Here is a 14,925-nt window from a genome sequence, read left to right as displayed (position 1 = left end):
CTTAGATCACATATGAGCACTAAGAAGCACACAAGGGCAGCAATGAGTGTGGTCAACCAGAAAGGCTCTGTTGTTCGCCAAGTCTCTGCAAACAATAAATCTGCACCTTTTTTATCAGATCTGCTATCAGATGTGGCTCCAATGGAAGAGGGAATCCAAGATGCATTTGTGGAACTCCCTGAGAGGGAACAGCAATGGGTCATAGATAGATTAGAGCTATTGAAGACCCAGCTGATCAAGTGCAGCTCAGAGCAGAATCGACATTCTAGTTTTGCAGATGTTACACTGTATGAGAGCATGGAGGCAGACTGCTCTATCCCCACTGTAGTCCTTTCTAATCAGCAGTCAGGTGGAGGGCTGCTTCAGGGGTTGGTAATACAAGCAAGCTCGCATCAGAATTGTGATTTGACCCTGCAGGACAGTTCTCAGACTTGAGTAAATGACAATTGTACGTTGACTACTGAGCCCAGCTCAAGTCTGATTTTGCTGGTTCCTCGTATGGAAGGACAAGTTAAATTCCCATGTCGTGTCTTTGGAACCTATCCATCCTCTCATGATACTGATCATACTCCACCATCTTCAACAGAGCCCCAAATCATTTCCGACTCCGATGATTTATTACACCCACCCTCAGAGGCTCCTCTCCCAATAACAACATCCAACAACTCCACCAAAAATGGCAGTGTATTCCTTGACCACGGGAGAGTTCTGGACAGTGGCGTAGGGAGGGGGGGGCGGGGAGGGCGGCTCGCCCCAGGTCTGGGGGGCCCCCCGCATTCCCAAGGGGGGTCCCGAAAAATGCACTGCCTCATTTTTGGGGCGGGGGGAGAGAGAGAGAGAGCGAGAGCAAGAAATGTGTGAATCATTTGCTTCTCCCCGAGCCTCCTCTTCGCTGCGGCTGCTGCGTGTGAGAAAGCAGGGAGGAGGAGGAGCCGCCCGCCGAAGGAGGCCGGGCTAAGGCCGGCAGCGGCAACAGGGGACGCCTGTTACTGTCTCTTTAAGGGCTCTCCGGCTGGGGTGGCGCTTTTGCTCTCTCGCTCAGGCTCCCTTTGATATTAATAGTGTTGGTGTCTTGAAACTGACGTAATGCGCGGAGACTGAGGTCCTGACAAGCGATAACATTTCTGATAAAGCGCTGATCGCCTTGCAATCTCCCCCCCTCAAAAAAAGCCTTCTCTTCCCCCCCCTTCCCCTCTCTCTTCCTCCTCCTCTTTTGGGGGGGCTTGTTGTTTCCACTAGAAGCCAGCCTGCTTCTCTCTGCCTCTCTCTCTCTCTGCCTCTTTTATAAACATAGCCGGGCACATCCAGGTCCTCCGCTCCTTCCCTCTAGCTACACCCCTGCTCGAGAGGGGAGACCATCATGAAAAGTAGTAAGTTTGCAGTGGAGGGGGGCATCTGTGTTGTATATGCAACTTGCTGGGATGTTGGGGGGGATATCCCAAGTGAAGAAAGGCATTTGGTGTTTAGTGTTTTTATAAAATTGGGAAGGAGAGCGAGATTACTCTCCTGGTTGCCTTCCTTCTCTCTCTCTCCCCCCCCCCCTTCCTGGAAGAGGTGATGTCTTGGTGGGTGATTACATCTTTTTAAAGGAGTTAAAACTTTGACTGCTGAAAGGCCGGACCCCCTGCTCAGTTCTCCAAGGGCTGCTATAACTTACTTTTGTCTAGCTTCTGACCCCCCCCCCCCCCCTTGCTTACACTTAGAATCTATGTGACAGATTTCCCCCCTCCCTGTGCCTTTTGAAAGAACTGAATGAATAGAGAGGTGAAAACTTTTCTAATACTTTTAAGGATAAGAGATTGATTGCAGGGTGCAGATAGGGACTTGTGAAAGAGAAGGAGAGGGGGGACATTGTGGTTTGTTATTAAAAACTCCAGGAAGGAGAGTTTGGTGGAGTTGGGGAGGGGGCGTGCAAACTTGACACTTTCTGCCCCATGGGCTGCCCACAAGTTCAGGGCACAAGGGGAACAGCTGGGCCAGCAGGCTGCTTGTGGCATTTCTCCCTGTCACATGGTGTGGTGGGGTAATCAGGTTATCAATCACATGACCTAGATCACGCCAGCAGTGCCATCTTGGGGGGGGTGCCGCCCCCAAAGTGACACCACTTCATGTTCCCCCCCCACAAGTGGTGGCCATTTTGGGGAAGTTACATCACTTCCTGTTTCCAGCAGGGCTCCCTCGCAAGTGGTGGCCATCCTGCGGAAGTGACATCACCGGAAGTGACATCATATCCTGTATCTGGCGGCGTGCACACACATAGGGGGGCCCACATAAATCTTGGGCCCCAGGCCCCCAAAGCCCTAGCTACGCCCCTGGTTCTGGATAAGATTTCAAAGTCCAATTGACTATCCAAAGGTGACAAAGAACCAGTCCTAAAGATCTTATTCTGGAATATTGCAGGTTGGAAGAAAAAGGTGACCAGTACAGACTTTCGGACGTTCCTCAAACAATTTGATATTATATTATGCCAGGAAACTTGGGCTCAGAGTGAAATACAGTTTGAAGGTTATAAATCCTATTCCATGCCAGCAGTTAAGCTTAAGCAAATGGGCCGCTGAAGAGAAGGCCTATGCTGCTTAATCTTTTACCAGATTAAAGCAGAAACTATTTCTCTGACCCCCCCTCCTCTTCACTGGCCCAGGCACTTCTGTTTAAACTGTCGGCCCTAACGTTAATAGTGGTTAATGTATATCTACCCCCTTGTCTAAATAGAGGGGACTTTTAGCACAATGGAACAGTTTCAGCATGTATACTGAGAACCTTGAGCAGGAATACCCCTCTGCTGAATTTATAATTATGGGCAATTTTAAAACTAGACTAGGTAAAGATAATTACACGTTATGTAAATCCCTGGGTTTTGACCTGCACGATTCTCTCCCTGAATTCTTGATTTTTCCAAGGAACTCCAAAGACTCCTATGTTAATGCAGCGGGAGTATTCCTGGCAAATTTTTGTATCCCCTCTAATAGATCTATTCTAAATGGGTCTATACCACATGACTTGCTAGGGGAGTACACTTTTAGTTCCAGAGGAGGCAGTGGTGTTGTTGACTATGTTATTGTTTCCCTCAATCTGAGAAAACTTATTGTGGATTTTTTAGTGGGTGACAGCTTGGACAGTGACCATTTCCCATTGATTACATTACTAAAATTGGAGTCTGTTAGCCATTCATCTCTGGTTCCTGTTGATATGCCTGTCCCTCCAAGAGTTAGATGGTCAGAGAAAGTTCGAGAGAGCATTAATCAGTTGCTTCAAACAAGTAAATTAACAGAACTAAACCAACAACTGGTTGAAGCTGAAAACCCTTCTGAGGCCCTCCAAATTTATAGCAATATAACCTCTGCCATAATTAACTTTTATAAACAAGAATCGTCTGCTAAACCCAGTTCCTCTGTTTGGAAGTCAGACCCATGGTATGATAAGGAATGCCAAAAACTGAAACACCAACTGCACGCAGTATATCGCACTTATTGTAACAGCCTTGCTGCCAATATCCCCTTTAGCTACTTTGAATGGAAGAAAAAGCTCAGAGATACAGTGACCCATAAGAAAATTATGCATCAAGAACTGGGATTTACTTATTAGTGCCTCTACTGCCTCTAACAGTAAGCTTTTCTGGTCATTAGTTACTGGTGCTTCTGGCACGAAGAGCCATTGTTTTAGACATCCCATCCCTGCTGAGATTTGGATAGACCACTTCCAGCACTTATTTTTTTACCCTCTGGCCATTGTATCAGATCAGCAAGAACAAATCCCTCCTAATCTACCTGAATGGCCCCCTGTTAGTCCTAATGAGATCAATGATCTAATCAATCAGTTGAAGTCAGAGAAGGCTCCAGGCCCAGACAGTCTCCCACCAGAGCTATTTACAAACAATCCTGACTGGTGTGTTTCTTCTCTGGCGACTCTCTTCACAGTCATTGATAAAACAGGGACCATGCCTGAATCATGGACAAATTCCATAGTGGTCCCAATTTACAAGAAGGGTGACCCGCAAGCACCAGAGAACCACCACCCAATTAGTCTGCTTGACATAGCAGGCAAATTATATGCGAGACACCTCTTGGGAAAGCTTACTTCATGGATGCAAGAGCAAAATCTCCCAGGTAGAGAACAGATTGGATTTTACTCCGGCAAGTCTACACTGGACCACTGCATAACACATAACCATTTGATAGAGAAATACAGTGGTACAGGGGGGAGAAGGCTGTTTGTGGCCTTCCTTGATTTAAAAGGGGCATTTGGCTGTATTCCCAGGGACCTTCTCTGGAATAAACGACATCATGGGTCTGGATAAATGCCTACTTTTTCTTATCCATAAAATGTATTCCCTTAATACCCTAGGTGCGTTAACCCCAAAGATTACTTCTAATCGGGGAGTCAAACAGGGCTGTATTCTAGCCCCTTATCTGTTCAATTTATTCTTGAATGATCTGGCCCCCTCCCTAAATGCTATTGATGGTCACTCCCCTAAACTTGGGCCATATGTTATCCCTTTATTGCTTTAAGCTGGGTTCAAGTAGCCGGCTCAAGGTTGACTCATCCTTCCATCCTTCCAAGGTCGGTAAGATGAGTACCCAGCTTGCTGGGGGGAAAGTAGATGACTGGGGAAGCCAATGGCAAACCACCTCGTAAAAAGTCTGCCGTGAAAACGTTGCGAAAGCAATGTCACCCCAGAGTCAGAAACGACTGGTGCTTGCACAGGGGACTACCTTTAACTTTTTTATGGAGCCACCTCAGCTTCTTTAGGCTTCTTTAGTTTTTTCTTCTCATAGGAATTGTCTGTGATTGCGCTTTCAGTATTTCACTTTTAAGAAACTCCCACCTCTCTTGAACTCCCTTCTTCCTAAGTATTTCTGACCATGGGATTTTACCCAGCATAGTTGTAAGTTTGTCGAAGTTTGCCTTTCTGAAGTCCAGCCTATAAATTTGACTATGTATAGCTTTTCCCTTCCCTAAGACTGTAAATTCCAAAATCACATGGTCACTACTGCCCTGGGTGTCCACTATTTCCACTTCTTCAATCAAATTTATTTATTTATTTATCAGATTTATATCCCGCCCTCCCCCAACAGGCTCAGGGCAGCTTATTGGTGAGAATCAAGTCCAAGATAGCAGATCCCCTTGTCTCCTTCTTCACTTTCTGGAAAAGGAAGTTGTCAGCAAGACAAGTCAGGAATCTGTTTGACCTTTCATTTTTAGCAGAGTTGGACTTTCAACAGATGTCCGGGTAATTGAAATCCCCCATGATCACTGTGTCCCTTCTCTTGGAGAACTTTGCAATCTGTTGTAGGAGTATCTCATCCAAGTCTTCCTGGCTTGGTGGTCTATAGCAGACTGCCACAATAATATCACTGCTGTTTCTTGTTCCTTTTATTTTTACCCAGAGACTCTCAACTGAGTTGCCATGCTCTGATTCACATATTTCCTCACAAGTGTATACCTCCTTCACATATACTGCTGTGTCTCCGCCCTTTCTCATTTGTCTGTCCCTTTTAAATAAGTTGTACTTCTGAATTCTAATATTCCAGTTATTTGTGTAAAACAATTTATTATACTGTAATATATTGTAATAACACTTATCATTTGTTATTAAAAATTCATACATATACATTACATTTTCTCCACCCTTCCCCCCTTTTGGTGACCCCCAGCAGTGTATTTTATATTGCTAAAAAAAGGTAATCAATTTTATCTATTTAAGAATCTTCATTAAAAAAAAGAAAAGCATCATAAAGCAAAAAGAGAAAAAGAAAGAAAAAACATAAGTTATAATTGTATTCTATCTTCATAGTAAACCTTTAATCATTATCAAAAGATCGAAAAATATATTCCAATAGTCTCACTTTTCAACTATAGTCCATTTAACATTCCTTTAGAGTTTAATCAATGTCAAAAATCGCCAAATATTTTTTAACATCCCATTGTTTTTTAACATATTTTTGAAATTTTCCCCACTCATTTTTAAACTTCTCTAAGTCATGTTCTTTTAAGATTCTTGTAAGTTTGTCCATTTCACTCCAATGAAAGTCCATTGTAAAGTCCATTCCCACTTTTCTGGTATTTTGTCTTGCTTCCACATCTGTGCATATAATGTCCGAGCAGCTGAAAGCATATACCAAATTATCGTTCCATCTTGTTTTGGAAATGTTTCCATTTGTAATCCCAGCAGAAAAATGTCCAGTGCCTTCTTAATATTATAACCCAAAATTTTTGAAATCTCTTGCTGAATCATTTGCCCAAAAAGTTTGCCTCTCCACAAATCCACCACATATGGTAAAAAGATCCTTCTTGGTTTTTGCATTTCCAACATCTGTCCGATGCCTGATTGTTCATTTTTGCCAGTTTCTTAGGTGTCATATACCACCTATATAACATTTTGGTGGTTAAAACAATTTTATTTGGTAACGTTTGGTAACAAATGTCGGTAAGACATTCATCTTGATTGCAGAAATTCTGCCCAGCATAGACAAATTCAACTTATTCCATTTTATCAAATATCCATCAATCTTATGCCAAAGCTTCTCATAATTATTTTTATATAAGTCCAGATTTTTTGTTGTTACTTCCACCATTAAATATTTTACTTTGGAAGTAACTTCACACTCTGTTAACCACTGTAGTTCTTCCTGTTTACTTTTTAACATATTTTTGCACAAAATTTTTTATTTTTCTTTATTTATATAGAAGCCTGCCAATTCTCCATATTCTTGTATCTTACGAAGCAGCAATGGTGTTACATGAGTGGGATTTTCATTTATAAACATTACATCATCTGCAAATGCTCTGTATTTATAAGAAAAACCTTTCAATTTCAGTTTCTCTATCTCTTTATCTTCTTGAATTTGCATTAGCAAAACCTCTAAAGTAATTATAAATATCAATGGAGATAGAGGGCAACCTTGTCTTGTGCCTTTACTAATTATCATTTTTTCCATCAAATCTGTATTTACACAGAGCCTTGCTTGTTGTTCAGTATATATCACCTTCACCATTCTTATAAAATCTTCTCCCAATCTCAGTTTCTCCATCCTCTGTAGACGGTTGAATGCAATCCTTCTCCAGGGACTCTTCAAAGCCAAAAAGGAACCCCACTGGAACTCCTCGTCAGCCAAAGTAAATCCTCTCAGAATTTAATATGCATGTCTTGGCTTTCTCCCTGTCTGGAGGAAGTAGGCAGCAGGTGTTAGGATCACCTTTTCTGCCCAGAACAGAGGCTCTGGTCTGCTCCTCGTTTGAGAAGCAGCTCAATCCTCCATGACCAAAGCCCGGAAGTCCTCCTAATATTCCAGTTGTGAGTGTCATCCCACCAAGTTTTAGTAATGCCTATTATGTCATTCTTCCTGTATTAGGATTTCCAGTTCCTCCTATTTGTTTCCCATACTCTGTGCATTAGTGTAGAGACATCAGAATTCATGTTTTATGCATCCTGAGGATTTAGTTTCCATACATACCTGCAAATTAACATTACTTAGCTTATGTGCCACTCTCTGCAAATCTTTAGTGTTCTTATCCCCAGTTTCCAGCATCATACGAGGCTCTGAATTATTGTCTCACTCCCTCATACAATTTAGTTTAAAGCCCTCCTTATTAGGTTAGCAAGGCTAACACCCTTTTTCCTACCATTGTAAGGTGCAAACCATCTCCTGATAGACCACCACCTTGAAAGTGTAAGCCATGGACCCGAAATACAAATCTTTCCTGATGGCATCATTAACATAGCCAGTTGTTTATTTGAAGTATTCTTCTTTCTTGTCCTAAGCCACGGCCTTCAACAGGAAGAACTGATGAGAACACAGCCTGGGCTCCCAGCTCCTTCACCTTCTGACCTAGAGCCACATAGTCTTTTCTAATACGTTCAGGGCTGTGACGGGCAGTATCATTCATTCCCATGTGGATCAGCAAGAAAGGATAATAGTCTGTGGGCTTGATAAGTCTTCCAATCCTTTCTGTCACATCCTGGATGTGTGCACTTGGCAGACAGGAGACCTCTCGGGAGGACAAGTCCTTGAACCTCTCTAATTCTTTTGTGGTATACCTATTTAGATACTATGATATGCTTGCTAGGACTTGGTTCCCAACCCAGCAGTGGTGTATCATGAGTGTAATATATTTGTTTCTGTCCATGTCTAGATAGAGATTTTGGCTGAGGCCTGGAAGATGCATGCCTTATGGAAGGGACGTGGAACGCGATCCTGCCTGTGCCATCGTCGGCATGGCACATTGCCCCGGGAACATCATCGGCACCTTGTCCCACAGCACAAGTGACTTGGGACACATAGAACAGTGCTTCAGTGCCCAGCACAACGGAAATGCTGAGCCAGGATCTGGATGCTGTCAATTGGATGCTTCAGTTACATCCTGTTTACAGACTGTTTGCATAATCCAGTTGGCATAGTTCCTAGTGTGTGTGAGGACAGGCCTAATTTCCATCAAAGCTTGGGTGGGCTAAAAGCGCTCTCATGTGACACTCCCTCACCCATTCTACATGAGTCCAGAAGAAAGATTTGAGGTGTGAAAGACATCTGCTTCCCATCAAAAGGACCGATGAACTTGGCCTGGTATGTCTGAGACCACTTTGCATGCTGTTAATTTCCCCACTTCCTACATGTTTGTCCACAAAAATCAAGGGTTAATGGGATCTGTGCTCATGATTTGAAATCTCTGCAGTGAATGGAAGACCCTGATATATTAGCCTGAGGGTGTTCTTGCATTGAAGCTATACATTTTCTAAATTAAAAAAATAGAGCTGGCACTGGAATAGAAAATGAGGCCTATCCCAGAGCTATAGGCGGTCGTCAGGTTGTCTAGCACAGACTGAAGCTTCTTAGCATATGGATGTGGTACTGTAGCAGGGAAAGTCCTGCGTTGTCCAATTAATAGTAAATCATACTCACAAACGAGGTCTGAGGCAAGGTCAGGAAAACAGCTTCTTTATTTAACGTGCATAAGCGCTCTATACACGGGCTCCAGACCTGAGGGTCTGAGCAATGATTACAGTTACCTGCCATCCCTTATAGGGGGCCTCCGCCCACTCACTACCTACTCACTACCTTAAAACACCCATGTTCTCCAGTCCCCTGGGAGGATGCCCACGTCATACTTCAATCACAATTCCGGTTGTTTTTCAGCTCTCTGGGCCCCTCTTGGAGCCTCAACTGGCCCCTTATTTCCATATATAGAAGCATTCTACACACACCCACACATACCTTCTTGCTCCACTTCCAGCACCTGTCATAGTTCCTCTTAGGCTTTTTGATGGCGCTTTCACCCTGCGGTTTCTAGAAAGGGCAATGACCTTTCGTAGTTCCCTTTTTCTCAGCCAGCTAACACTCCCTTGCTCAAACTGCTCCAAAAGATCATTTTCTAAAAGCACTGTTATTTAATTCTAGCATCGCCAAGCCATACATATTGATTAGGTATTGGTATTGATTTTGGATTGATGCCACATTCCCCTCTTTCAAACAAAGTTTGAATATTTATCATTACATCCACAAACCTTCATACATACCAAAATCAATCTATTAAAACTAAACATCAAAATCATAGGGCAGTCGTCTCCTGATGCCTGTGGAATCCTGCCATTTCCTGTAGGCCAGGATCCAGAGGGCGTTGCCTGTGGAACCTCACTGTTGCCGGTGAGTGAGGTCCAGAGGTCGGGTTTCAAACAATCAGGTCTGGGAGCAGACCTGGGAGCACCTGGAAAACCTATCTAGGAAAACCTTGATTAAAGCTGCATAGCAAAACAATACAAAGTTCAAAACAAGCCTATAATTCAACATAACATTTCTTTCTAGGGCTGGGTTTTCTCATTTTAACAATTTCCCAAAGGGCCTTTCATGAATCACAAATCACAAAGAACTGAATCTTCTCTCTTACTTAAGCATCACAATATATGGCCAAGGCACTGAGCAATGTGTCAAGCTAAAACTAGCTTTGGGCACATTTTGACTACTTACCCCTAGGGATCGTCTTATTTTCTTCTTTTCTTCTGGGGCAAACAAGCCTCATGCCTAGAGCTGTTGCTATCAAAGGAAAGTGGCTTCAAAACATCAAAAAAAATCAAAATAATCCAAAAATTACTCAAAAAGGAACAAAAAGAGTCCCCTCTTTGTAGCTTCACACAGAAACTTAGCAAGTTGGACTTTCTTCCGGACTTTCTTCTGGGCCCTCTCCCTTCTGGAGAGGCTCTTGTAGGCTCACATCTCGTTCTGGGACTGGGACAGCTGCTTCCTCCGTGCTTCTACCATTTCCGTGGTCATCTCTCTCTGGCGCAATCCGGCTACAGCCTTCAGGCGCGGGACTTCCTTGATGCCAGTCAGTTCCCCTTTGTGGATCTGCTTGATTCTGCTTCGCTGCTGGGCAGCGTTCTCTCTGCCAGCTGCTTGGCCTTCTTGTCGACATCCAGGAGCTCAGGCATCGCAGACATCGGGACCTTCGAATGACCCTTGGTTTCCTTATCTGGATCGGCCCTTCTGCTAAGGTTTTCTCTCTTATCTTCCGCAGCAACAGCGACAAAGAAGAAACCATCAAGGAAGCTTTTCAGCCCACAGTTTCCTCCACAGGCTTTCTACTTCTTTGGGCCAGCTGTTTGGCTCGATACTCATAGCCTCAGCTTCCTGCTGGCTGAACAACAACTTCTCCTTCAGGCTGGACTCAGCTTCTTGCTGTCTTCACCTGATATCTGGACTGAGCCGCAAAGGCTAATCACCTGCAACTTCGTGGTTGGTGGGCAAATAGATTCGGTGGGCTGCACACAGGCACTTCTACAAGACATCTGGTTTCTGGAGGACTTCTGCTACCTCACACGTCTTAATGGCTTTGTGCCTGCTGGTAGAGCTTGTTGGCATCGGCTTACTAGGCAGATGGGAGCCTCCCTGTTGGCATCTCACTCGAGGGCAGTTGTTTCTTCACTTCCGCAATTTTGGAGGATTATTTCAGGGGCACTCAGCAAGCACTTTAAAAGTCTCTTTTCCCTTGTGCCCAATGAATACATTGTAGCCTGTCATGGGCCAGGAGTTTGGGAGCCCTGGATCTGCTGGACATCACATGGCTGACGGGGATTTCTTCTGAGAAGGTAAGCTGACCAGAGGCAGGGGACTTGCTTCTGGAGAACTTCTCTCTGGGAGAGCCCATAGATCTGGAACTCTTCAGCTCTTAATCAATAAAGGGGGCGAGGGTGAAGTCTAAGTGGCAAAAGAGGAAGAAGCTGGGAGCTTTGCATTGGGCTTAAAGTCAGCTCCCCATAAGGGGCAGCAGAAACACTGCTGTATATCTTGGCATTTAATTCCCAGGGGCTTCCTAACTAAAAGTGCCTTGTCCTGAGACTGAGATGCCTGTCCAGGGACAGTATATCTCACAACCATATACTACTTAAAACTACATATTAATACACTTAAGTAAAATGGGAAACATTGGCATGATTAATGCTTTTAGGTGCTCTTTCACATGGTCTCACACGGCAGTATCATTGTAATCATAAAACAAAATAAAGCACAGTTTTCCTGGTTAATAGATAGCATCTTTGGGGTCTCCAGGAATCTCTCCCGGGGCAAAACACATACATTTTGCAAGTTGCTAGGTTCACACTCGCACTTCCCGTTTTTCTGAGCGAGGGTTATGCAATACTGCAGAAATATTTCACATCACCACAACCAGCCTTTACACTATCCAGCTGCCTGGGGTGCTGCGAAACCCGTCCGCGGCTTTTCCACTGTTCAGCAGACAACTTCTCTGCAATTAGTGCAATTTGAAAAATTTTCAAGAGTTATGTGACCTTTTGGCCTCCAGCATTTTAGTGTGGGTCAAAACATACCTAGTCGTCACACCCCAAGTGAAATTTATAAACGGTTCTCTCTTCCACACAGTAATATATGGGCTTGTAAATTAAACCTTGAGCCACTTGCTGAGCTCTTCCAGTAATGGTTACACAAGCAAAGGGGCAGAAGCTACTGTGGCCCATACTAGGGCCACCATTGATCATACCAGGAGATAGATGGCATTTTATTTCTAGGGTCCCAGCATTCTGGACCTGGGTCACCTCTAAATACCAATAATCAACATCGGCCCCCCCCACGAGCACATATGGGACCGCTTTAATAAGCCTACAATACGTCTCCCCCGACTGACAGACAACTAGAACACAAGAACAGGGAGGGGGTAACATATATGGGATCCTATTCAGCCGCTTCTCTGTGGTCCCGGCTCACCGTGCTCATGCAGGCGGGAAACGCGGTACTGACAGATCCACTATCGTTTCAATAGCAAGTATTGTCTCAGGCACACGTCATGCACACATCAAGCATACCAGACAGATATGTCACTTTTAAACCCACAATTTCCCCAGACAATAAACACAAAATTTCCCCCAATAATTCCCTATTGGTGGCAGAAGGGTCGATTTCGTCCCTTCCCCAGACAGACAGGCGAATGACATGTAGGCTCCCTGCAGCCGCGTTGGTAGGGAACCCTGACCTGTCAATTTCTCGAGGCAAGCACATTTTCCAGGGCGCTGGTATGGAGAGAACCACTACCCCTGCCAGCGGGCTGTACTAGGGTGCTGCCGGTGCATGCAGGTGGTTAGGCCGCCGGGATGGGCATCAGGCGACCCGTTTGGTCACCTACCCTGTTAGAGAGGTTTTATTACTGCAATCAGACTGTTTCAGGTGAAGGAAATCTATCACGTTGAGCACAAGGTCCTGCACTATCAGGGCCCTGGGTTCAAGGCTCTCTACTTACACTCCAGAGTCTTCCAAGCAGAGCTGATGCCTGTTGCCCCCTCGCCGGTCCGAGATCAGGCCATCGGTCAAAGGTCAACTGAAGACAGGGCGGGCAGATGACGGTCAGCCAGAAAGAAGGCTGGGAGCTCCTTACCGTGAATCTGGTCCTCCCCGCCAACAGCAGCACTCGGCCGGGCTAATCATCAGGGGCTAAAGGCCCCATGTCCCATCTGGGTCGCCAAATTTATGTAGCAGGGAAAGTCCTGCGTTGTCCAATTAATAGTAAATCATACTCACAAACGAGGTCTGAGGCAAGGTCAGGAAAACAGCTTCTTTATTTAACGTGCATAAGCGCTCTATACATGGGCTCCAGACCCGAGGGTCTGAGCAATGATTACAGTTACCTGCCATCCCTTATAGGGGGCCTCCGCCCACTCACTACCTACTCACTACCTTAAAACACCCATGTTCTCCAGTCCCCTGGGAGGATGCCCACGTCATACTTCAATCACAATTCCGGTTGTTTTTCAGCTCTCTGGGCCCCTCTTGGAGCCTCAACTGGCCCCTTATTTCCATATATAGAAGCATTCTACACACACCCACACATACCTTCTTGCTCCACTTCCAGCACCTGTCATAGTTCCTCTTAGGCTTTTTGATGGCGCTTTCACCCTGCGGTTTCTAGAAAGGGCAATGACCTTTCGTAGTTCCCTTTTTCTCAGCCAGCTAACACTCCCTTGCTCAAACTGCTCCAAAAGATCATTTTCTAAAAGCACTGTTATTTAATTCTAGCATCGCCAAGCCATACATATTGATTAGGTATTGGTATTGATTTTGGATTGATGCCACAGTACTTGTCACCTAATGCACTTTTAATATTTGAAAAACATTACCACAGATTTTATTGTTTCCATCACCAGCAGGGGATAAAAAGACAAGGCTTGCCAAGTGTCTACTTTGAGTGGGAATCTCCTGGGGACATTTGAGACCAGCAGGAGAAACTGCTGTGGGGGTGGTGTGGTGCAGAAATGATGTCAGATTATGTGCTGATGTCATTCTAGAGCATTGGTCAATATGCTGTTGCCACATCCAGATTTTTAAGTAAAACCTGGTCTGGAACTGCTCTAGATTCTGGTACCCTGAACTATACTAAAACATGAACCAGACTTCTAAATATGACAGTTTTGTAATATTTTTTGAGTACCAGCCAAACAAAGCTGGCAGTCTCCAGCTGGGACCTGGAGATATGGAATTACAACTGTTCTCCAAACTACAGATATCAGTTTCCCTGGGGAAAATGGTTGCTTTGGAGAGTGGACTCTATGCCATACCTTGCTGAGGTCTCTCTTCTTCCTTAACCTGGCCTCCAGTCCCTAGGTTCCACCCCTACAATCTCCAGGAATTTCCCAACTCTAATTACTATCAAATCGGTTGATAGTGGACAGTTTGGGGCAGTTTATACAATAACGTTTTTTAAAAAATGAAGATACAACCTCAGCTAGATTACTTATTTAATAATTCTGATTATAATTCTAAGTAACCCAAATACAAATTATAACTCTTGAATTTAATGAGTCATGTCCTCATTGGTTGGTTCCAGACTGGCATTTTGAGCTGGCACACAAACGGGATGCGGGCGGAGCAAAAAAAGCACAACCAAATGTGCACATCCACTGCCCATTCTGCTCCCCCAACCTGTCCGAGGGCCATCCCACTCATGCCGAAAAAGCTACAACTTCTGAAGTTGCACTTTTTTTGGTCACACCTTTTCACTCCGCCTGCATCCCATCCATGTGCCAGCTCAAAATGCCAGTCTGGACCCAGCCATCATTTGTCATATAATGCTGCAGGTAATGAATCCCAGGGAAATAGCCCAAAGAACCAAACTGAAGTCAATAAAATTTCAGCTGGACAAGGACAGCTGGATTTTACTACTACCAATGCAGTTCAAATCAGGAGTAAATTCCCCTTTGCCTTCTTGAAATGGAATATATGCAAATGAATCCACAGCTACCCTCAGTTCACAGATGCAAATATAGCTATTGCCCCATTGGTTTAACCTTGAGGATGAATTTTGTTGTTAAAAGTTGAGGCAGAGAATTTGACCAGGTTGGAATAAAAATAACCCAGAGAGCTTTTTAGTAGGACCAACCAGCAGGATATCAGTGATGCCTGTGAGCAGCAATGTCCACTCCTGGAGAGGGTG

The 14,925-nt window shown here is 44.5% G+C and overlaps 2 protein-coding genes across 2 annotated transcripts in view; both read left to right on the top strand.

The window, feature by feature from the left end:
* Window positions 1-8,313, top strand: part of BTBD19 (BTB domain containing 19) — a 110,852-nt gene extending 102,539 nt beyond the window's left edge. Inside the window, exon 8 of the mRNA XM_060231737.1 lies at window positions 8,134-8,313. Within this exon, the coding sequence (XP_060087720.1) occupies window positions 8,134-8,268 (135 nt within the window). The 3' untranslated portion in view covers window positions 8,269-8,313. The remainder of the gene's footprint in view (window positions 1-8,133) is intronic.
* Window positions 1-14,925, top strand: part of IPP (intracisternal A particle-promoted polypeptide) — a 523,673-nt gene that overhangs the window by 325,833 nt on the left and 182,915 nt on the right. The gene's annotated exons all lie outside the window — the stretch shown is intronic.

This window comes from Heteronotia binoei, chromosome 2 (assembly GCF_032191835.1).
Source record: "Heteronotia binoei isolate CCM8104 ecotype False Entrance Well chromosome 2, APGP_CSIRO_Hbin_v1, whole genome shotgun sequence".
Lineage (NCBI taxonomy): Eukaryota > Metazoa > Chordata > Lepidosauria > Squamata > Gekkonidae > Heteronotia > Heteronotia binoei.
The sequence above is the reverse complement of the archived record's forward strand: the minus strand, read 5'-3'. Positions and strand labels throughout refer to the sequence as shown.